The sequence below is a fragment of the Mobula birostris genome, chromosome 9, assembly GCF_030028105.1.
Source record: "Mobula birostris isolate sMobBir1 chromosome 9, sMobBir1.hap1, whole genome shotgun sequence".
Lineage (NCBI taxonomy): Eukaryota > Metazoa > Chordata > Chondrichthyes > Myliobatiformes > Myliobatidae > Mobula > Mobula birostris.
The window spans coordinates 74,885,046-74,908,413 of NC_092378.1; the positions used below are offsets into that span (position 1 = coordinate 74,885,046).

The 23,368-nt window shown below is 42.0% G+C and overlaps 1 protein-coding gene across 1 annotated transcript; it reads right to left on the reverse strand.

Moving 5' to 3' along the window:
* Positions 1–373: 373 nt before the first annotated feature.
* LOC140203396 (ATP synthase subunit epsilon, mitochondrial-like) lies at positions 374–636 on the reverse strand. The gene has a single exon (XM_072269455.1). The coding sequence runs from the start codon at positions 618–620 to the stop codon at positions 468–470; it is 153 nt and encodes a 50-aa protein (XP_072125556.1). The 5' UTR covers positions 621–636; the 3' UTR covers positions 374–467.
* Positions 637–23,368: the final 22,732 nt, after the last annotated feature.

The following is a 23,368-nucleotide window of genomic DNA, read 5'->3' on the forward strand; positions in this document are numbered from 1 at the left end:
TCTTCAAAGAATTCCAACAGATTTGTCAGGCAAGATTTCCCCTTTAGAAAGCTATGCTGACTATGGCCTATTTTATTATGTGCCTCCAATAAGTACCCTGAGACGTCATTCTTAATAATTGACTCCAGCATCTTTCTAACACTGAAGTCAGGCTAATTGGCTGATAATTTCCTTTCTTCGGCCTCCCTCCCTACTTCAAGAGTGGAGTGACATTTGCAAGTTTCCAGTTGTCAAGAACCATTCCAGAATCTAGTGATCCTTGAAAGATCATTGCTGATGATATGGGAGGGTGGGAGGGGCTTGTTTCACTGTTGTTGTTGTTCTTTTTTTTGAGTGTTTAAATAATATCTGTATTTTGCATCAACATTAGTCAGTATTGCAGTGTTCAATTGTATTCAGCATTCCAACAACAAGGATGATAACCTGTAAGAATTCACATCTTCAAACTTTCAGGTCTTCAGATCACATTACTCTTTTGGCTTGTTGACTTTTACATTTATATTTCCTACTTTCTTAGCCTCTGCTTGGTACTGGGGTTTCAGAGTAGCCCGCACTGCTTGTGCACAAATACGAGAATAACGAATGTAACTGAGTCCTGCCTGTCTCCAGTGCGCCACCATTTTCGCTCCGCTCCCTGTTCCCGCGGTGAAGATAGCGGTAGACGTAGCATGGTCGGCTGCACTCTGTTGTTCTTGTTGCTTGAGTTAATCGGCTGAACATTGTGGGCATGCTATGTTGGTGCCCGAATGTGTGACATCCCTTGTGGGCTGACCCCAGCTCGTCTCCAGGTTGTATTTGTTGTTAATGCAAGCAACATATTTCACTGTATGTTTCGATGTATGCGTGATAAATAAATGAATCTAAATCAGGCACTGCTACAACAGTAACCTTTAATGATTCAAATAATGATGGGATAGTGGCACATTTGAACACAACAGCCTCTGTGGGGGCAATGAAAGGTGCACTTTCTTAAAAATGTGTTTTTTATGATGGTAGTATTCTGTAATCCAATATCAACAGGTTCCGCGGTCTGCTACAGTGATTTGTTCATGGTTTGGAACTGGCAGCCGGATGTCGAAGGTGCCAGCAGATGAGTCAGAGATGGAGAAGCTGGAGGTTGGCTGGGAGAAGGTTGATAAGGGCTGACCTAGGTGCAGACCATGCTGCTGCCTGCTACTCAGAGACACTGGTGCGCTAAAGCAGAGAGCAGTATAATCATGAGTGACTGTCTTGGACGTTTCTCTTGTGATCACAAGACCTTGTTGGTCATTGATAATGTGAGATGCTGCAGGCCAGTTTCCCTTTTTTGGTGGGAGAGACAGGCGACAAAGCAGCAGCGTGGCCTCAGCTGTAGCGAGGACAAAGCCTCAGGTGAGCTTGCCTGTTGCTTCAGTCCAGTTGAGATGATGCTGGAGGGGGTGTGGCATGGAGTCTTTGCTCATTTGCCTTTCCTGTCAGTGCTGCCCCCAGTGTTCAATCAGTGGAATGACAGTCTGGATTGCCAGAAGCTGTACCGTCAATATCCATATCACTTAGGAACTTGAACTATACATGAGCATTCTTGTGTAATGATTTGTATGTTTTTTTCTCTCTCTCTCTCATTACCTTGCATGTATGTTATGTACCTGGGCCCTAGAGGAACACTGTCTTGTTTGACTCTATCATGTATTGTCTGAATGATAATTAAATTAAATTTGATTCAATTTAGAAGAATGATGAATTATTGTCAAACCTCATAACTCAACAAATGGTTTGGCCGATTACGAAAACAAATGGCTCCTAGAGATTGACCGTGTATTACAGGGTCACCAATCAATGTACTGATAAGCATCCATCCTAATGATTGGCACGTCAACCATTCTCAATGCATTGAAATCATCCCACAAGTGGTTATTGCCATGGCAACAGGCTCTGGCCTGAACCACTGATGTCTGAATGTCAGCCAAGGTGAATGGAGAGCAATACCAGTGGACAAGACTGTCACAAGGGTCCCGCAACAGTCCAACCACATGAACCATAGAACCATAGAACCATAGAAACTACAGCACAGAAACAGGCCCTTTGGCCCTTCTTGGCTCTGCCGAACCATTTTCTGCCTAGTCCCACTGACCTGCACACGGACCATATCCCTCCATACACCTCCCATCCATGTATCTGTCCAATTTATTCTTAAATGTTAAAAAAGAACCCGCACTTACCACCTCGTCTGGCAGCTCATTCCATACTCCCACCACTCTCTGTGTGAAGAAACCCCTCCTAATGATCCCTTTAAACTTTTCCCCCCTCACCCTTAACCCATGTCCTCTGGTTTTTTTCTCCCCTTGCCTCAGTGGAAAAAGTCTGCTTGCATTCACTCTATCTATACCCATCATAATTTTATATACCTCTATCAAATCTCCCCTCATTCTTCTACGCTCCAGGGAATAAAGTCCTAACCTATTCAACCTTTCTCTGTAACTGAGTTTCTCAAGTCCTGGCAACATCCTTCTAAACCTTCTCTGCACTCTTTCAACCTTATTTATATCCTTCCTGTAATTTGGTGACCAAAACTGAACACAATACTCCAGATTCGGCCTCACCAATGCCTTATACAACCTCATCATAACATTCCAGCTCTTATACTCAATACTTCGATTAATAAAGGCCAATGTACCAAAAGCTCTCTTTACGACCCTATCTACCTGTGACAACACTTTCCGGGAATTTTGTATCTGTATTCCCAGATCCCTCTGTTCCACTGCACTCCTCAGTGCCTTACCATTAACCCTGTATGTTCTACATTGGTTTGTCCTTCCAACGTGCAATACCTCACACTTGTCAGTATTAAACTCCATCTGCCATTTTTCAGCCCATTTTTCCAGCTGGTCCAAGTCAACTCTAAGTCAACCTGAGAGAACTTTGGATTGAAAAGCTTGAGCATATAGAGATTAAGAAAGAGGATATGCTGGAGTTTTTGGAAAGCATCAAGTTGGATAAGTCTCTGGGACTGTACGTGATGTAACCCAGGCTACTGTGGGAAGCAAGGGAGGAGATTACTGAGCCTCTGGCAATGATCTTTGCATTATCAATGGGTATGGGAGAGGTTCCAGAGGATTGGAGGGTTGCAGATGTTGTTCCCTTATTCAAGAAAGTGAGTAGAGATAGCCCAGGAAATTATAGACCAGTGAATCTCACTTCAGTGCTTGGTAAGTTGATGGAAAAGATCATGAGAGGCAGGATTTAAGAACATTTGGAGAGGTATAATATGATTAGGAATAGTCAGCATGGCTTTGTGAAAGGCAGGTCGTGCCTCACGAGGCTGATTGAATTTTTTGAGGATGTGACTAAGCACATTGATGAAGGTAGAGCAGTAGATGTAGTGTATATGGATTTCAGCCGAGGCATTTGACAAGGTACCCCATGCAAGGCTTATTGAGAAAGTAAGGAGGCATGGGATCCATGGAGATCTTGCTTTGTGGACCCAGAACTGGCTTGCCCACAGAAGGCAAAGAGTGGTTGTAGACAGGTCATATTCTGCATGAGGTCGGTCACCAGTAGCGTGCCTCAGGGATCTGTTCGTGATTTTTATAAATGACCTGGATGAGGAAGTGAAGGGATGGGTTAGTAAATTTGCTGATGACAAAGGTTCGGGGTGTTGTGGATAGTGTGGAGGGCTGGCAGAGGTTACAGCGGGACATCGACAGGATACAAAACTGGGCTGAAAAGTGAAAGATAGAGTTCAACCCAGATCAGTGTGAGGTGGTTCATTTTGGTAGGTCAAATATGATGGCAGAATATAGTATTAATGGTAAGACTCCTGGCAATGTGAAGGATCAGAGGGATCCTGATGTCCGAGTCCATAGCACACTCAAAGCTGCTATGCAGGTTGACTCTGTGGTTAAGAAGGTATACGGTTCATTGGCCTTCATCAACCATGGGATTGAGCTTAAGAGCTGTGAGGTAATGTTATAGCTATATAGGACCCTGGTCAGACCCCACGTGGAGTATTGTGCTCAGTTCTGGTCACCTCACTACAGGAAGGATGTGGAGACTATAGAAAGGGTGCAGAGGAGATTTACAAGGATGTTGCCTGGATAGGGGAACATTCCCTATCAGAATAGGTTGAGTGAATTTGGTCTTTTGTCCTTGGAGTGGCGGAAGATGAGAAGTGACCTGATAGGGGTGTATAAGATGATGAGAGGCATTGATCGTGTGGATAGTCAGAGGCATTTTCCCAGGGCTGAAATAGCTAACATGAGAGGGCATAGTTTTAAGGTGCTTAGAAGTAGGTACAGAGGAGCTATCAGGGTAAGTTTTTTATGCAGAGAGTTGTGAATGTGGAATGGGCTGCCAGCAACAGTGGTGGAGGCAGATATGATAGGTTCTTTTAAAAGATTCCTGGATAGGTACATGGAGCTTAGAAAAATAGAGGGCTATGGGTAACCCTAGGTAATTTCTAAAATAAGTACATGTTCGGCACAGCATTGTTGGCTGAAGTGTCTGTGTTGTGCTGTAGGTTTCCATGTTTCTAACTACCAACTATTGACTTAACCATCATCCAATATGTGGGTGATATCCTATTTGCCTCTGACACTACAGACCAGCATGAGCACAACAATCTTTCCTTACTCAATAATCTATCCTCCAAGGGCCACAAATCAGGTCTGGACTAAGCACAATGCAATAAGAGGATGTCATTTATTTGGAACAAATAATTTTCGAAGTTAAGTGGGAAACCACCAAGGCTCATACACATGTTACCAAATCAACAAAACTGTCTGCAATGTCCTACAGCTTTGATCATTTCTGAATTTGAGTAAGTGCACTAGAGTATGGGTTGGTTTATATTCTTAAATTGCACAAGCACTTGACAGTCTGCTGAAAGGTAGCAAATGCTCAGACAACTCCATGACTGTCACTGATGAACAATTCATGGCATTTCAAACATGACAGGCAGGACATGCATTAGGAATCCCTGACATTTATCCCACATGTCAGTGAGATTCAGCATCAAAGGTTTCAGGGAGAGGGCAGGAGAATGCAATTGAGAGGGGAAATACATCTGCCATAATTGAATGGCAGAGCAGATTAGATAGGCTGAATAGCCCAATGCTGCTCTTATGTCAAATGGTGTAGTTTTTTAATATCACAAACAAACATTCAAACAAGGATACTTGAGAAATGCAACCTCGATGCTCTAATGAAGAAAAGTGGTCCTGGATGGAAAATGGTGGGAAATTAAATGATGACAGAACATGAAGATATGGCACTAGTCACATTCTGGAGGCCACAACCGTGTTCTTCCTTATCTGGAGCAGCAGATACACTCCCTTGGACATATTGGAGTGGAAAAGATGACCTGCAAGTTCTTCCAGTGGTGGTGGAATTCAATGTTCGGTACACAATCCCAAGAAATATTGGATGGATGCATGACAAGTCAGAAAATAAACCCTGGGCTACAGAGAAGCTAAGTGCTCAAAACGCATCTGCTCCATTCTTGCACCTACCAGTGGATCACATTACATTGTGAAAGTGTCAGGGATACTCAGATGATCTGGTAATATTGGACAAGTTCTCTGAGTGGGTAGAGGCTTTTCCAACAAGGACAGCCATCTCCACAACGGACAGAGAGGCTGAGATGATGCTAAATGGCAACTCCTTTGCTTGCATCTTCAGAAACTGAGGTCAATATGATGGCAACTTATACCACTGGGCTATGGTGAGTAAGTTGCTAACTAACTAGAAGATGTCGAAAAAAGTCATTAAGGATTGGACATGACAAAGCTCATCCTGATGTTGTCTGCTGTTGTATTTTTTCCAATCTTGTCCATTCATAATGTGCCAATTGAAATGATCTGTAGCCCGTTCTTATGTGTATCACATGAGTTTGCAGATGCTGTCACTGCTTCTAGCTGTTGGAGGTGCCAACACATATTGTATCACATACCTTACAATCATGAGGAGAGTGGCATTTGGTCTGTGTGTGACCGACTTCTCACTCACTGCTCCAGAGGGAAGGCCTCTGCATTCAAGTGGTCTCTCTCTCCCTCGATGCTGTCAAAGGATGTTACTGAAGTTCTGGTCCTGCGATTTCAAATTAACTGTAGTTCAAATTAGACTCTTTCTATCTGATGTTCTTTATATTCTGTGTTTCTGCCCATTCTTTCTTGTTGCCACAGCGCGATTTGTTCATTTTTTTTTGTGTGGGATATTTGGGGTTTGATGTTCTTGCTGTTTGCACTATTTGTTTATCTGCATGGGGGAGTGCTATTCTTCTTGCTGTTAGCACTACTTTCTTTCACATGGGGGGGTTGATGATCATTTTGCCGTTTGTGAGATTTGTTTTCTGTGTTGGGGGGCTTGAACAACATAATTTTCTTTCTTTCGTGGCTATCTGGAAAAGGTGAATCTCAGAGTTCTAGACTACATGCATACCTTGATAACAAATGAAGCTTTGAACCTTTGAATAAATCAGCCATGATGGAATGATGGAACAGATTTGCTGAGCTAAATGGCCTAATTCTGTTCCTATGCCATATGGTCTATTTCTCTTCAATAAGCATTCCTGTAGACAGTGTAGTCATGTACTCTTTCCCCTGAAGTTCAGTATAATGATCTAGCAATGACAATGTTGTGTCCATCATTTACATTTTTGAAGGGAAACATGGACATACAGCGACTATGTGTCTGACACATCTCAGTCTAGATTGTTTGTGCTGGCGATATCTGTCTAACCAATTAAATTATATCAAGGCTACCTGGAGTAAATCTATACCCACACCAGAGGTCTCTGACAACATTACCAAGTCCTTCCAGGTGTTCACTATAAAGGTTGCCTTTTGCCTGAGTTCAAAGGATATCCTTCCAGTAGAATATAGCTTATGTTGATAAAGTATGTAAAGGGTTAACATGGTCAGTTAAACAATAGTAGCCTGTTTTTCTGTAAGAAACCACTGATGATCAACAGATGTGCTAAGCCATCCTGAGCTATATTTCCTCTTGAGTTAGACAGTGTTTCAAGGTCCTTGTCTCCTTGTGCAGTCATGCACATAGATAAGACCACTCCAGCCTGTTCTGTGTATTTGAGCCATTATGTCTATTCTGTAATTTGTCTCTCAGTACTGTCATGCACATAGATAAGTCTGGCTCCAGCCTGTCTTGTATGGGGGTATCTGAACAACGATGTCTATTCTGTAAGAGGAACTGCCAGTTAGTTGGTGGACCAAGCAGGAACAGTCACAAACTGTTCCTGTTTGAGCAACTAACTGAAGTTCCCTGGAGGCTTTGAATAAAGGGTTTATACTTATATGGTCTTTGAGTGAGTTTATCCAGATTTGACTTCCACAATGTATTACACTGTCCTAAATGGAATAATCATTCTGGAACTTCTGTTGACAGAGTCCATCGCAATCAAATGCAGTTCTTGTCAGTCAGCAAGAAATAGTTTGAACTCATGAAACAATATGTACTTTCTATATGAAGATAGAGCTCATCTCACCTTATCAATAATTGGTTAGGCAGCTGTTATTTAGGTTGTGTCTTTCCCGCTATGAGACACATAAAAACCTTATCACACAATCCTGAGTTCCAATATAAACATGACATCTAAGAAGGAAGTCGCTTTACAGCAATTCGATTCCCAATGTATGCTGTTGCAATATCTATAAAGGAAATTAAATATGTTCTGCAGCTCTACAAAGAGTTACCAGTGGCACGGCTGCTGCCTTACAGAAAATAGCAGAAATGGTTGCAATGCATAATAGAATGGCATCAGATCTTCTCTTAGCTATTAAGGGGAAAACATGCAGTTATACACTCAGCGGTCTCTTTATTAGATACATCCCTGACATGAATGTTTATTAATACTGTACAGATATCTAATCAGCCAAACATATGGCAACACCTCAGTGCATGAAAGCATGCTGATATTGACAAGAGGTTCAGTTGTGGTTCAGACCAAACATCAGAAAGGGGAAGAAATGTGGTCTAAGTGACTTTGACCATGGAGTAATTGTTGGCGCCAGATGGGGAAGTTTGAGTATCTCAGAAACTGCTAATTTCCTGGGATTTTCACACACAATAATCTCTAGAGTTTACAGAGAATGGTGTTTGAAAGAAAAAAATCCAATGAGCAGCAGTCAATGGGTGTAAACACTTTTAATGAGAAGGGTCAGAGGAGAATGGCCATTCTGGTTCAAGCTGACAGGAAGATGACAGTAACTCAAATGACCATGTGTTACAACAGTGACATGCAGAAGACTGTCTCTGAATGCACAATACATCAAACCTTGAAGTGGATGTGCTACACCAGCAGAAGACCATGAACGTACACTCAGTGGCTACTTTATTAGATACAGGAGGCAGCCATTGTGTGTACAGAGCATTGTACCTGATGACTCTGGAGACGTATCTAATTTGGCTGATCATATTCATAAAGAAGCAGATCAATCCAATGGGTAATTTATTTGAGTGGATCATATTTGCCCATGGAGGTGAGGTGACTCAATGGAGTTGAATGCTTACTCTGGTGTGTCTAGTTTACAATTTAATTACTTGTATAAGGAGCAAAGATAAACAACAAATAAAAAACTGCCTGTCAAGAATAAAGATGCTGGTTTATTTTTCCGACATCATTAAAATTATTTGATAGTTATTCATAAGATATATTGTATATTGCAAAACTATGAAATACAACAATCTGGCCAGGGCCTAAAATGGAACCCTAATCCTATACACTTACGCTACAATGGTGGTAGCACTCAGCAGATCAGGCTGCATTAGTGCGATGAGAAACAAAGTTAAAATATGAAATCAGTAATTGTTTATCAGGAAAAGTAGAAAAGTAACTTTCAAATTATAACCATGTTTTCACTTAAAATGTTGAACCAATTTTTCTTCCCACATATGCTGCCTGGCTTGAAGATATTGGAGCAGAATTAGGACATTTGGTCCATTGAGTCTGCTCTTCTATTTGCTCATTTGCTGAGTATTTCCAAATGTTGCTTTTGTGCAAATGTCCAACACCTGCGTTGCCTTTCAATTCCAGATCTGCATCTCATTCTCCAGCGTTACTGTTTTCTGTTTTCATCATTTCAGATTTTAATCATAATTTGCCCGATTCACTTTCTCTCGTCATTCTGTCCTTTGATCTCTAGCCTATCGCAGCACTGCCCTCCTGTACTCCCTGTCACTTCTACACTCCCAGCATTAAAACCAGTGTTCATCTCCAGTCTTCCTGTCTGTTTGACCACTTTCAGCTCTCCACATCTTTATTTCAAGAAAGTGTTTTCTGACCATTTAAACTATTTTCTCCCAGTCCTTCATTATGTATTTCTAGAACCTAACATATATCTGCAAAGTTACCTCTGAGACGCCTTTGCTCCTGCTAAGTTCTTTTTCTCCATTTGAGATCACAGACAGCAAGCACAACTTTATGACATTTCTTGTGCTGGTTCATGCGTTAGAATTACTCCCATTTCATAGCAACCAAGACAGGATAGAAGCTGACAAAACTAACAACAATGTTTAATCTCAGCTCACACAGACTAATATTGTTTTGGTTACACAGTTTAAATATCTGCTGGGTTTATTGACTTTGATTTGGATGGCTGATTTAGCACAGTATTTCATGAAAGCTCCCATGTCTTTTCCTATTACTGACTGTTCATTTCTATGGACAAAACATCACAGGTCATTGACTTCAGCAATTACATACTTTCGGTCTCAGAAAGTGGTGGTAGTGCCAACACAGAGAACGCAGACCATTTCAAGATACCCAAAGATTTTAGGAGAGTTGTTTCAGAGATTCCAGCAGGTATAATGCAATCCAGAACTATAGACCCGATCTGAATTGCAGTCAGTGGCCACTCTATTTGATACACCTATACACCTGCTCATTAATGCAAGTACCTAATCAGCTAATCATGTGACAGCAACTCAATGCATAAAAGCATGTAGACATGATCGGGAATTTCAGTTGCTGTTCAGATCAAACATTATAGTAGGAAAGAAATGTGATCTAAGGGACTTTGGCTGTGGAATGGTTGTTGGTGCCAGACAGGATGGTTTGAGTATCTCAAATCCTGCTTATTTCCTGGTTTCACACACAACTATCTCTAGAGTTTACAGAGAAAACATCCAATGAGTGGCAGTTCTGTGGGAAAAAGTGCTTTGTTAATGAGAGAAATCAGAGGAGATTCGCCGTTATAGTTCAAGCTGACCGGAAGGTGACAGTAACTCAAATAACCACACATTACAACAATGATGTGCAGAAGAGCATCTCTGAATGCACAACATGTCGAACTTTGAAGTGGATGGGCTACATCAGCAGAAGACCAGGAACATACACTCAGTGGCCACTTTATCAGATACAGGGGTTACTTAATAAAGCAGCCACTGAGTTTAAATTCTGATACTGAATAAAGGGACACTTTCATAATGATTGCAATTAAACTTCTTCATTTTCTCCTAACTCTGTAACCCTTGTCATTATTTCCAACAATTCAATTTCTTCAATATTGCCATTGGGAAGTAGCATAAGTTGTCCAAGAGATGAATATAATGAGGTGGTGAGCAGGCAGTAGGAGCCATGTTTACATAGCCAATAATAATGTGAGGCTGAGATTAATCCAGTTCATGGATTACATTGAGAACACGAGATCTCTGCACAGTTTCTAACGCAAGATATTTCTCACCTGAGTCAAACTGGTACAGTGCTCATCAGCAGAAGATCACATGCACAATGTTATGGGGCAGTCTAGACATAGCCAATTTCTGTATGTCTTTGAAGTCCTGATATTATTTTTAAGTGTATAGCACCATGAAATGCTGTGATTGTACCTAATGGAATTATGCCACTTTAAATAAGGCTCAGAATACTGACTAGCTGTGATCCTAATGGAACCCAGAAAAAGGATTAATTTGCAATAAACTAAAATGTGAGTGATCTACATCATTCCAAAAAGCAAACATTACCTCTGGGATGTTCAGCATCAGTTTTCTATCTCCATTTGCTCTGCAACCACTGGTGTAACACCTACTCTTTTCCTTGTTTCCTTCACATGTTCTAATGTCCTCACTATTCTTCCCACATTTAGTGATGCTTCTTTCGATTTTGTGTACTGAATCCATTGTACACAGTCTGATTCCTTTACACTTGAGACAAATGGGTTACTGTTTGATGGTTCTATTTGATATCAGAGAATGTATGCACTATACAGAATCAGAATCAGGTTTATTATCACCGGCATGTGACGTGAAATTTGCTAACTTAGCAGCAGCAGTTCAATGTAATACATAATCTAGCAGAGAAAAAAAACAATAAACAAAATTTAAAAAATAATAATAATAATAAATAAACAAGTAAATCAATTATGTATATTGAATAGATTTTAAAAAAACATGCAAAACAGAAATACTGTATTTTCTTTAAAAAATGAGGTAGTGTCCAAAGATTCAATGTCCACTTAGGATTCAGATGGCAGAGAGGAAGAAGCTGTTCCTGAATCGCTGAGTGTGTGCCTTCAGGCTTCTGTACCTCCTACCTGAGGGTAACAGTGAGAAAAGGGCATGCCCTGGGTGCTGGAGTTCCTTAGTAATGGACGCTGCCTTTCTGAGACACCGCTCCCTGATGATGTCCTGGGTACTTTGTAGGCTAGTAACCAGATGGAGCTGACTAGATTTACAACCTTCTGCAGCTTCTTTCAGTCCTGTGCAGTTGCCCCCCCATACCAGACAGTGATGCAGCCTGTCAGAATGCTCTCCACAGTACAACTATAGATGTTTTTGAGTGGATTTGTTGACACGCCAAATCTCTTCAAACTCCCAATAAAGTATAGCCACTGTCTTGCCTTCTTTATAACTACGATATGTTGGGACCAGGTAAGGTCCTCAGAGACCTTGACACCCAGGAACTTGAAGCTGCTCACTCTCTTCACTTCTGATCCCTCTATAAGAATTGGTATGTGTTCCTTTGTTTTACCCTTCCTGAAGTCCACAATCAGCTCTTTCATCTTACTGACGTTGAGTGCCAGGTTGTTGCTGCAGCACCATTCCACTAGTTGGCATATCTCACTCCTGTACACCCTCTTATTACCAGCTGAGATTCTACCAACAATGGTTGTATCATCAGCAAATTTATAGATGGTATTTGAGCTATGCCTAGCCACACAGTCATGTGTATATAGAGAGTAGAGCAGCGGACCAATCACAGACCCCTGAGGTATGCCAGTGCCAGTGTTGATCGTCAGTGAGAAGGATATGTTACCAACAATCCGCACAGATTGTGGTTTTCCGGTCGAGGACCCAACTGCAGAGGGAGGTACAGAGGTCCAGGTTCTGCAACTTCTCAATCAGGATTGTGGGAACAATAGTATTAAATGATGAGCTATGGTCAATGAACAGCATCTCCATGTATGCGTTTGTGTTGTCCAGGTGGTCTGAAGCCGTGTGGAGAGCCATTGAGATTGTGTCTGTATTGAGATTGTGGTGATAGGCAAATTGCAATGGGTCCAGGTCCTTGTTGAGGCAAGAGCTCAGTCTAGTCATGACCAACCTCTCAAAGCATTTCATCACTGAGCCAATCATGTGGTAACAATACAACAAAGCTTGCAGACATGGTCAAGAGGTTCAGACCAAACATAAAAATGGAGAAGAAATGTGATCTAAGTGACTTTGACCATGGATGATTGTTGGTGCCAGACAGGGTGGTTTGAATATCTCAGAAACTTGATGACCTCCTGGGATTGTCACATACAAAAATCTTGAGAGTTTACAAAGAGTAGAGCAGAAAAAAAGTCCAATGAGTGGCAGTTCTATGGGCAAAAAATTCCTTTTTATGATGAGAGAGGTCAAAGGAGAATCGCTGCTTTTGTCTTTTCATCCTTCCTGCCTTCTGTTTTCTTTTAACTCATACGTTTTGTTTCCTTCACCTATATTTGATGGTAACTTCAGGGTAGGGAAGTCCAAAACTAGGGTGCATAGATTTAGGGTGAGAAGGCAAGATTTAAAATGGACTTGAGGGGCAACATTTTTGCCAAGAGGGTGCTGAGTATATGGAAGGAGCTGCAGAAGTGGTTGATCAGGTTTAATTTCATTGAAGAAGCACATGAAGGGGAAGAGCCCGGAGAGGTGTGTTGACCAGATATGGAACTAACCAGGTGTACAACGTAATTGGCAAGTGTCACATACCCTGTGATGTGTTAAAGAACCAGCAGAGATGGAAAACACTTTGGAGTCCAGGATTGCTATTAACTAATAATATTTATTCGTAACCATGCAATACAGTAATATAAATGTAGATAGCTCAACCAGGTTAGCAATGATTATATATAAGTAAGTAAGTCAGTAAGTGTGGAAAAATATATGAAAATCAAGCTTCTTCAAGTCTAGGGGTAAAAAGATACAGTCTTACAATGATGAGTAAAGTTCAGTTCAGTCTGTGGTATTTAGTTGAGTAGTAATGGGGAGAGAGAGAGAGAGAGAGAGAGAGAGAGAGAGAGAGAGAGAGAGGGAGAGATTTGAGTTTTCAGTCGAGCTGACCCCATCGATCTTCTCAAAATCCTTTAAAAGTCACCGACTGTGACTTCAACAAAGGGGACCGGTTTTCTGTGGTGGAGCTGTCAACCCAGGCAAGGGTAGACACATGGACAACCCCCCCGCCCCACTGGTCAATCCCTTTTCTCACTGCAAGAGTGACTGATTGATCCTCCAAAAACCCACTTTTCCTGTGGGCACAACAAAGCTCATTCAGTGTCCACAAACATGTGCCTGAGGTCTATATCATCTGACCTCCTATTTATCTCACTGTACTGAGTACCAACTGTCTCTCAAATAACTCCTCCTTCCTTTATCTGTGTAAGAAATGCACTAGCAGGTGAACGTCCTTGGAAGTATAAACACGCTGTCAAAAAATCATAACATCAATTGTCCATCAAATAACTCCGCCCTCGGTCACCAAAGCGACTTACGAGCTTCGAACTCAGCAGAAATCCAGAAGTTACTCCCAGTGCCTTAAAGTGACAGTCCAAAAGTTAGTCTTTGTCTCTCTCTCTCTCTCTCTCTCTCTCTCTTTCTCTCTCTCTCTTTGCAAAAGCACAGTTCGTAGGGGTAATTGAGCACAGTTCATAGGGTAATTCAGGACCCCATTACACAAGGACTCATTGGGCCAAAGGGCCTGTGGCCGTGTTGCATTGCTATCTGATTAGATGATACCCTGGATCTGAAAACTAACTCAATCTATCAATTTCCCCTACCCAGATCTACTTCTTCCTCAGTGTTTCCCATCTACTCATGTCTTCAGCTACTTAAGCTTTATCAAATTTTGAAAGATCTGACACAAAGCGTAATTGGATTATTAAGAATTGCTTTTGGACTCAAGAAGATCATGACAAAATGTGTAAAAACTCTGTTAATATTGTCCAATTTATGTTTCCCCTATCCAGCACAAAAAAACTAAAGCGTGAAAACAGGAACACGAGGTTCTGCAGATGCTGGAATTCTTGAACAACACACACAAAATGTTGGAGGAACTCAGCAGGTCAGGCAGCACCTATGGAGAGAACTAAATAGTGATGTTTCAGGCCATGGCACTTCATTGCCAAATCACAGTGTAATGTCCCAGTCAATGGTGACAAATTCAAGGTTTGAATGTGGTAGGCTTTTGCTTTAGCATAGCTGAGAGCTGAAGTTACGAAATTCAGTAATTAGGATGGGCGATTGTGGTACAACTCTGAGTGAACTGCCAGATCTCCCAACTTATACCCAAGCCATAGATGAACTTTCCTTGCAGTAGTTCATCCCTCTATGTCTATGACCCAAAGAATTTTTGGTACATGTCATTTAGTAAATAGCATTTACTAAGTCAGGTTGTTTTTGTTGTAACTGCTAAGACAGTAGCAAATGAATTTTAAACAGGAACGATTTTAAGTATACAGTGCATGTATTTATTTTAACACAGTAACAATCTCCTTTCACATCAACACCTTAATTTTTCAAGAGATCCATCCAAAACTTGACAATACAATTGTGCACCAGCTCCAGCGTTAGAATATGTTGGGGGTTTGCAATGATCTTTAATGTTTTGCATCACAAGATTGGGAATAGAATGGTCAATGAATGTTACACTGGGATATACTGTATCTATACTTCAGGTCTGATTTCTGTAACACTTCATACTTCTGATATCCCTCAACTCAGAAATTCAGATTAGCTGGGATTAAACTCTTCATTAAAATAGCACATATCTGTTTCTTCTTTTATTCCCAACTAATAAAGCTTACCAGCTTTAAAGAAAATTCTAAAACAGAACTTTTCCAAAAGCACGATTACAGTGATTAAAAGGGTCTTAACATAACTGATGTCTTCATCAATTTTGAGGATTTGATTTATCTGCCTATCTAAATGTCAGCCTTGTGGAAGTGAAAACCCTTAGTGTTTCAGTAGTTAGGCAAGGGGAAATCTTAAGGAAGGGAGGGTTTAGTGGAGGGATTAAGGGCTTGTGAATGACAGAAAGTGAGGATAAGAGAGGGAGGTGCTTATCTAAGTGTGGCTAGTGAGCATGTGTATGTTGAGTGGGCATCTGTGCTCCATCTATTCTATTTCTTAGTGTTGTCATTCAAGTAGCAGAGCCGACATTTCCTTACCTCACACTATCATTCTGTATGGTCAACCTGTCACATTTGCAGTGTAACTGCTCCTTAAAATCACCTCACATTAAAAGGCAGCACAAGTAGATGCTTTTCACTGTTGAACATGACAAATGTGACATGGAACACCTACACCATCATGGACAGTTCCAATAGCTATTGACATAAATGTTACACTGCTATCATAACTCTAGTGGCAAATAGATTTTCAGCATTTGCTAGTCAACAAATGCCCAAGGTATCATTGTATCATTGAGGATAAAGCTAAGGAGCTGAAAAACTCTAATGAGAGTTGGATACAGATCCCCAAACAGGAGTAAGAATGTGGCCTACAAGTTACAATGAGAGATAGAAAACGCACGCCAAAACGGCAATGTTACAATGGTTATGGGGGATTTCAATATGCAGGTAGATTGCAAAATTCAGGCTTGTGTTGGATTTCTGTAGGGAGAATGTCCAAAGTGCCTATGAGATGACTTTTTATAGCAGCTCATGGTTGAGCCCACAAGAGGATCAGCTATTCTGGATTGGGTATTGTGCAATGAACCAGAATTGACTCGTCATCATTGTGGCTATCCCTCAAGGTCGAGGATGATGGTCTTCATTCTGTTGATCTAATTATGGACTCTCAAGTGGCTTATGCGTCCAATCTTGGCTTTGGAAGTTCTTCCGCATTCAGGACAGGTAGTTCCAGATAGCAGATCGGGCTTTGGTTGTTGCTGCCTCTCTTTCCATTTTCTTCTCTTTTCTAATTCTGCACATCTGTTGGCTTCAAAAGTTGCCATTCCTTCTCAGATGACGGCTTGCCAGAGTTTCCTGTCCTTGGCATTGGTTTCCCAATTGTTGATGTCGATGTTACATTTCTTCATGTTGGCTTTTAAGACGTCTTTGAATCTCTTCTGTTGTCCGCCTCTTTTACGTTTGTCTTGTTTAAGCTGGGAGTAGAAGATTTGTTTCGGCAGACGTTTGTCTTTCATCCAAACAACATGACCGCTCCATCTTGATGACGTAGGCTTCAATGCTTGTTGTTTTTGCTTCATTTAGCACACTGACGTTGGTTCTTCTATCTTCCCAGCTGATACTTAAGATGTTTCGAAGACAGCGTTGATGGAACTTTTCAAGTGCCTTCAGATGTCGTTGGTATGTTGTCCAGGTTTCTGATGCATACAGGAGCGTTGGGATTACCACTGCTTTGTACACTAACATTTTGGTGTCTGTTCAGAATTGATTAAAGAGCTAACGAAGAACCCTGAGGGGTAAGTGATCATAATATGATTGAATTCACCCTGAAATTTGAGAAGGAGAAGTTAAAGTCCTATGTATCAGTATTACAGTGAAGTAAAGGGATTTACAGAGGCATGAGAGAGGAGTTCGCCAGAATTGATTGGAAAAGAATTCTGGCAGGGATGACGGCAGAGCAGCAATGGCTGGAACTGCCAGAAGCAATTTGGAAGGCACAGGATATATACATCCTAAATAAGAAGAAGTATTTTAAAGGAAAGATGACACAACCATGTCTAACAAGAGAAGTCAAAGCCACCATAAAACCCAAAGAGAGGGCATATAATAGAACAAGAATTTTTGAGAAGTTAGAGAATTGGAAAGCTTTTAAAAACTAACAGAAGGCAACTAAAAAAAGTCATTAAGATGATAAAAATGGAATATGAAAGTAAGCTAGCCAATAATATTAAAGAAGATACCAAAACTGTAAAGAGGAGTGGATATCGGACCAGTGGAAAACGATGCTAGAAGGTAGTAATGGGGGACAACAAAATGGCGGACAAATTGAATAAGTATTTTGCATCAGTCTTCATGGTGGAAGACGCTAGTGTAGCGGTGTGCTACACACAGCGCTAGAATAACGAGACGTAGTCGGTGAGTTGTAGTTGCGAAAAAAGAGGTTTATTCAAACTCCGTGGCCTCCTTTAAAGCCTTCCCGTTCCCGCCCTCCCCGGGCGGAACTGCTGTGGGGAATGCATAATCGCAGACCCTTCCCGCGCACGGGTTTTTCCCCCTACTGGTGAAGATGGCCTGGCACCCTCTTTTGGGCCGGCCTCTCTGCCGGCGTGTGCCATTTTTGTGAGCTGGTTCAAGTGCGCTGGAAAGTGGGTCATCACATAACCCCCACCCCCAGAACCGGCAAAACATCCCCCAATGTCCACAGTCTGGATCGGCCTCTGTTTGGGCGGTCTGCCTCTGCGCCGCGGTGCCTGACTCGGGCCAGCTGCGCCAAGTCCACATGGGCCAGTTTGAGTCGGTTCACCGTGAAAACCTCCTCTCTCCCCACAATGTCCAGAACAAACGTGGATCCGTTGTTCCTGATCACCTTAAACGGCCCCTCGTAGGGCCGCTGTAGCGATGCCCAGTGTCCGCCCCGTCATACAAAAAGAAACTTACAGTTCTGCAGGTCTTTGGATACACAGGTCGGGGTCTGTCCATGCTGTGGAGTGGGTATGGGGGCCAGGTTACCGAGCCTCTCACGTAGTCTGTCCAGGACTGCTGCGGGTTCCTCCTCTTGCCCCCTTGAGGCTGGTATGAAGTCTCCTGGGACGACCAGGGGTGAGCCGTACACCAACTCGGCTGACGAGGTGTGCAAATCCTCCTTGGGCGTCGTGCGGATTCCGAGCAGGACCCATGGAAGTTCGTCCACCCAGTTAGGCCCTTCCAGGCGGGCCATGAGAGCCAACTTCCGGTGACAGTGGAAACGCTCCACTAGCCCGTTCGACTGTGGTCGATAGGCAGTTGTGTGGTGTAGTTGTGTTCCTAAAAGGTTGGCCATAGCCGACCACAGGCTGGAGGTGAACTGGGCGCCCCTGTCGGAGGTAATGTGGGCTGGTACCCCAAAGCGTGCCGGCCTTTCTGCCGGCGCACGCCACTTTGTGAGCCAGTTCGAGTGCGCTGTAAAGTAGGTCACCACACTAGCAGTATGACGGAAGCTCCAGGTATCAGTGGTCTTGAAGTTAGCATTACTAGAGAGAAGGTTCTTGGGAAACTGAAAGATCTGAAGGTAGATAAGTCACCTGAACGAGTTGGTGTACACCCCAAAGTTCTGAAAGAGGTGGCTAAAGAGATCATGGAAGTATTAGTAATGATATCTCAAGAACCACTAGATTCTGGAATGGTTCCGGAAGACTGAAAAATTACAAATGTCACTCCACACATCAAGACGGGAGAAGGGCAGAAGAAAGGAAACTGTAGGCCAGTTAGTCTAATCTCAGTGGCTGGGAAGATGTTGGAGTTGATTATTAAGGACGAGGCCTCAAGGTACTTGGAGGCACATGATAGAACAGGCCTCTTTCCACATGGTTTCCTCAAAGGCAAATCTTGCCTGGCAAATCTGTCTGAATTTTTTTAAGAAATAACAAGTAGCATAGACAATGGAGAATCAGTTCATGTTGTGTACTTGGATTTTCAAAAGGCCTTTGACAAAGTGCCACACATGAGGCTTCTTAACAAGCCTCGAGACCATGGTATTACAGGAAAGACTCTAGCATGGATAAGGCAGTGCCTGATTGACAGGAAACAAAGCGTAGGAATAAGGGGAGCCTTTTCTGTCTGGCTGCTCATGACTAGTAGTGTTCCACTGGGGTCTGTGTTGGGATCGATTCTTTTTACGTTATATGTCAATGATTTGGATGATGGAATTGATGGCTTGTTGCTAAAAAACTGAGGTGCAAAGGGACTTGGGAGTCCTTGTGCAGGATTCCCTAAAGGTTAGTTGGCAGGTTGAGTCTGTGCTGAGGAAGGCAAATGCAATGCTATTATTTATTTCAAGAGGACTGGAATATAAAAGCAAGGATGTAATGTTGAAACTTTATAAAGCACTGATGAGGCCTCACTTGGAGTATTGTGACCAGGTTTGGACCCCTTATCTTAGAAAAGATGTGCTGAAACTGCTGAGGGTTAAAGGGAGGTTAACCATATAACCATATAACAATTACAGCACAGAAACAGGCCATTTCGGCTCTTCTAGTCTGTGCCGAACTCTTACTCTCACCTAGTCCCACCAACCTGCACTCAGCCCATAACCCTCCATTCCTTTCCTGTCCATATATCTATCCAATTTAACTTTAAACAATAACATCGAACCTGCCTCAACCACTTCTGCTGGAAGCTCGTTCCACACAGCCACCACTCTCTGAGTAAAGAGGTTTCGCCTCATGTTACCCTTAAACTTTTGCCCTTTAACTCTCAGCTCATGTCCTCTTGCTTGAATCTCTCCCACTCTCAATGGAAAAGCCTATCCACGTCAACTCTATCTATCCCCCTCATAATTTTAAATGCCTCTTCATGAAAACGATTCCAGGACTGAATGGCTTGTTGTATAAAAACGTTTGATGGCTCTGGGCCTGCACTTTGCTGATGCAAAAACAAAAGAGCAACAAAGCAAAAATTAGTGGGAAGACAGAGAATTGGGAAGCTTTTAAAACCCCACAGAGAGCAATTAAAAGAATCATCAGGAGGAAGAGGGCGAAATATGAAAGCAAGTTAGCAAACAATATCAAAGTGGATAGTAAAAGCTTTTTCAAGTATGTAAAAAATAAAAGAGAAATGAGAGTAGATATAAGACCACTAGAAAATGAATTCAGAGAAATAATAATGAGGGCCAGGATATGGTAGATGAACCAAGTGGGTATTTTGCATCAATTTTCACTCTGGAAGACTTGATGAACTTGTTGGAATTCTTTGAGAAGATTACAAGTAGGATAGATAAAGGAGATGCAGTGGGTGTTATATATTTGAACTTTCAGAAGGCCTTTGACAAGGCACCACACATGAGGCTGCTTACCAAGTTAAGAGCCCATGGTATTAAGAGGAAAGTTACTAACATGGTTAGAGCATTGGCTACTTGGTAGGAGGCAGCGAGTGGGAATGAAAGGATCCTTTTCTGGTTGGCAGCCAGTGACTGGTGGTATCCGCAGAGGTCAGTGTTGGGACCACTTCTTTTTATGCTGTATATAAATGATTTAGATGATGGCTTTGCTGTCAAATTTTCAGATGATATGAAGATTGGTGGAGGGGCAGGTAGTGTTGAGGAAACAGGTAGGATGCAGAAAGTCTTAGACAGATTAGGAGAATGGACAAGAAAGTGGCAAATGAAATACAATGTTAGAAAATGTATGGTCATGTGCATTTGAAATAAATGCGCAGACTATTTTCTAAACAGGGAGAAAATCCAAAAATCTGAGGTGCAAAGAGACCTGTGAGTCCTTGCGCAGAACACCCTAGCAGTTAACTTTAGATAGATTCAGTAGTGAGGAAGGCAAAAGCAATGTTAGTATTCATTTCAAAAGGTCTAGAATACAACAGCAGGGATGTGATGCTGAGGCTTTATAAGGCACTGGTGAGGCCTCACCTTGAGTATTGTGAACAGTTTTGGGCTCCTCATCTAAGAAAAGATGTGCTGGCATTGGAGAGGGTTCAGAGGAGGTTCACAGGATGATTCCAGGAATGAAAGAGTTATCATAGGAGGAACGTTTGATAGCTCTGGGTCTGTACTACCTGGAATTTGAAAGGATTGAAGGATTGGTGGGGGATTGAAACCTTTCAAATGCTGTAAGGCCTAGACAGAGCAGATATGGAAAGGGTATTTCCCATGGTGGTGGAGTCCATCCAGGACAAGAGGGAACAGCCTCAGGATAGAGGGGCATCCATCTAAAACAGAGATGCAGAAAAATATCTTTAGCCAGAGGGTGGTGAATTTGTGGTATTTATTACCACAGGCAGCTGTAGAGGTTAGGTTGTTGGGTGTATTTAAGGCAGAGCTTAATTGTTTCTTGATTAGACACAGCATCAAAGCGAGAGGATTCGAGTACAGGAGCAGGGAGGTATTACTGCAGTTGTACAGGGCCTTGGTGAGACCACACCTGGAGTATTGTGTGCAGTTTTGGTCCCCTAATCTGAGGAAAGACATCCTTGCCATAGAGGGAGTACAAAGAAGGTTCACCAGATTGATTCCTGGGATGGCAGGACTTTCATATGAAGAAAGACTGGATGAACTGGGCTTGTACTCGTTGGAATTTAGAAGATTGAGGGGGGATCTGATTGAAACGTATAAAATCCTAAAGGGATTGGACAGGCTAGATGCAGGAAGATTGTTCCCGATGTTGGGGAAGTCCAGAACGAGGGGTCACAGTTTGAGGATAAAGGGGAAGCCTTTTAGGACTGAGATTAGGAAAACCTTCTTCACACAGAGAATGGTGAATCTGTGGAATTCTCTGCCACAGGAAACAGTTGAGGCCAGTTCATTGGCTATATTTAAGAGGGAGTTAGATATGGCCCTTGTGGCTACGGGGGTCAGTGGGTATGGAGGGAAGGCTGGTGCAGGGTTCTGAGTTGGATGATCAGCCATGATCATAATAAATGGCGGTGCAGCCTCGAAGGGCCGAATGACCTACTCCTGCACCTATTTTCTATGTTTCTATGTTACAGGGATAAGGCCGGGGAGTGAGGCTGAGGAGGGGAGAAAAGGATCAGCTTTGATTAAATGGCAGAGCAGATTTGATGGGTTAAATGACCCAGTTCTGCTCCTATGTCTTACAGTCTTATTCACTAGAATTCAGAAGAATAATGGGCGACCTCATTGAAACCTTTCAGATGGTGTAAGGCCTTGATAGAGTGGATGTGGTGAGGATATTTTCTACGGTGAGAGAATCTAAGACCAGATGACGCAGCCTCAGAATAGAATGGCATCCTTTTAGAATGGAGATGAGAAGGAACTTCTTTAGCCAAAGGGTGGTGAATCCGTGGAATTCTTTACTACGGACAGCTATGGAGACTAAGTATTTCTCATTGATTCTTGATTGGTCAGGGCACGAAGTGAAAGGTGGAGAAGACAGGAGATTGGGGTTGACAGGAAAATTGGACCAGCTATGATGAAATGCCGTAGCAGACGTGATAGGCCAAATAGCCTAATTCTGCTCCTATATCTTATGTCTTATGATGTTGTAGTTTGCACAAGATAAAGGTGAAAAAGATAATGAAAGAATCTTCCAAATTTGATTCACTGCAAAAGTCTTTGTCCACTTCCTTTGTAATTGGTGCTGAATTTTAGTTATTATGCCTTTAAACCTACATTATTTTGTCAACCATTGTACAATTGGTAACATTCATGACTTGGAGTCAGAATGTTGCAGATTCTTTTCCATATATGTTGCCTAAACTGCAGAGTTTCTCCAGCATTTTGTGTGTGTTACTCTGGATTTCCTGCATCTCCAAAATCTCGTGTGTTGCAAATTCTCATCTCACCCTGTTGAAGGTAGAACAAAACCCTAACGCTAAGGGTATGCTACAGATAGAAGAAAACATAGTGCCTAAATATTCAACCCACTTGAAAGTTTTCATGTTTTATTCTTTTACAACATCGAATCATAGTGGATTTAATTTGGCTTTTTTGACACTGATCAACAGAAAAAGACTCATTTGTGTCAAAATGGTAACAAAGTAATCTAAATTAATTGCAAATTTAAAACACAAAATAATTGTTGTGTAAGTATTCACCTCCTTTAATATGACATTCCAAATTACCACTGGTGCAGCCATATGGTTTTTGAAGTCACAAATAGAGATCTGTTTTTGGAAACCTGTGTGCAGTCAAGTTGCTTGAATTGATTGTAGTAAAAATACACCTGTATCTGGAAGATCAAATTGCTGGTGAATCAGTATCTTGGCAAAAAATACACAATGATGACAAATGAACACTCCAAGCATCTCCATGAAAAGTGATTGAAAAGTACGAGTCAAGA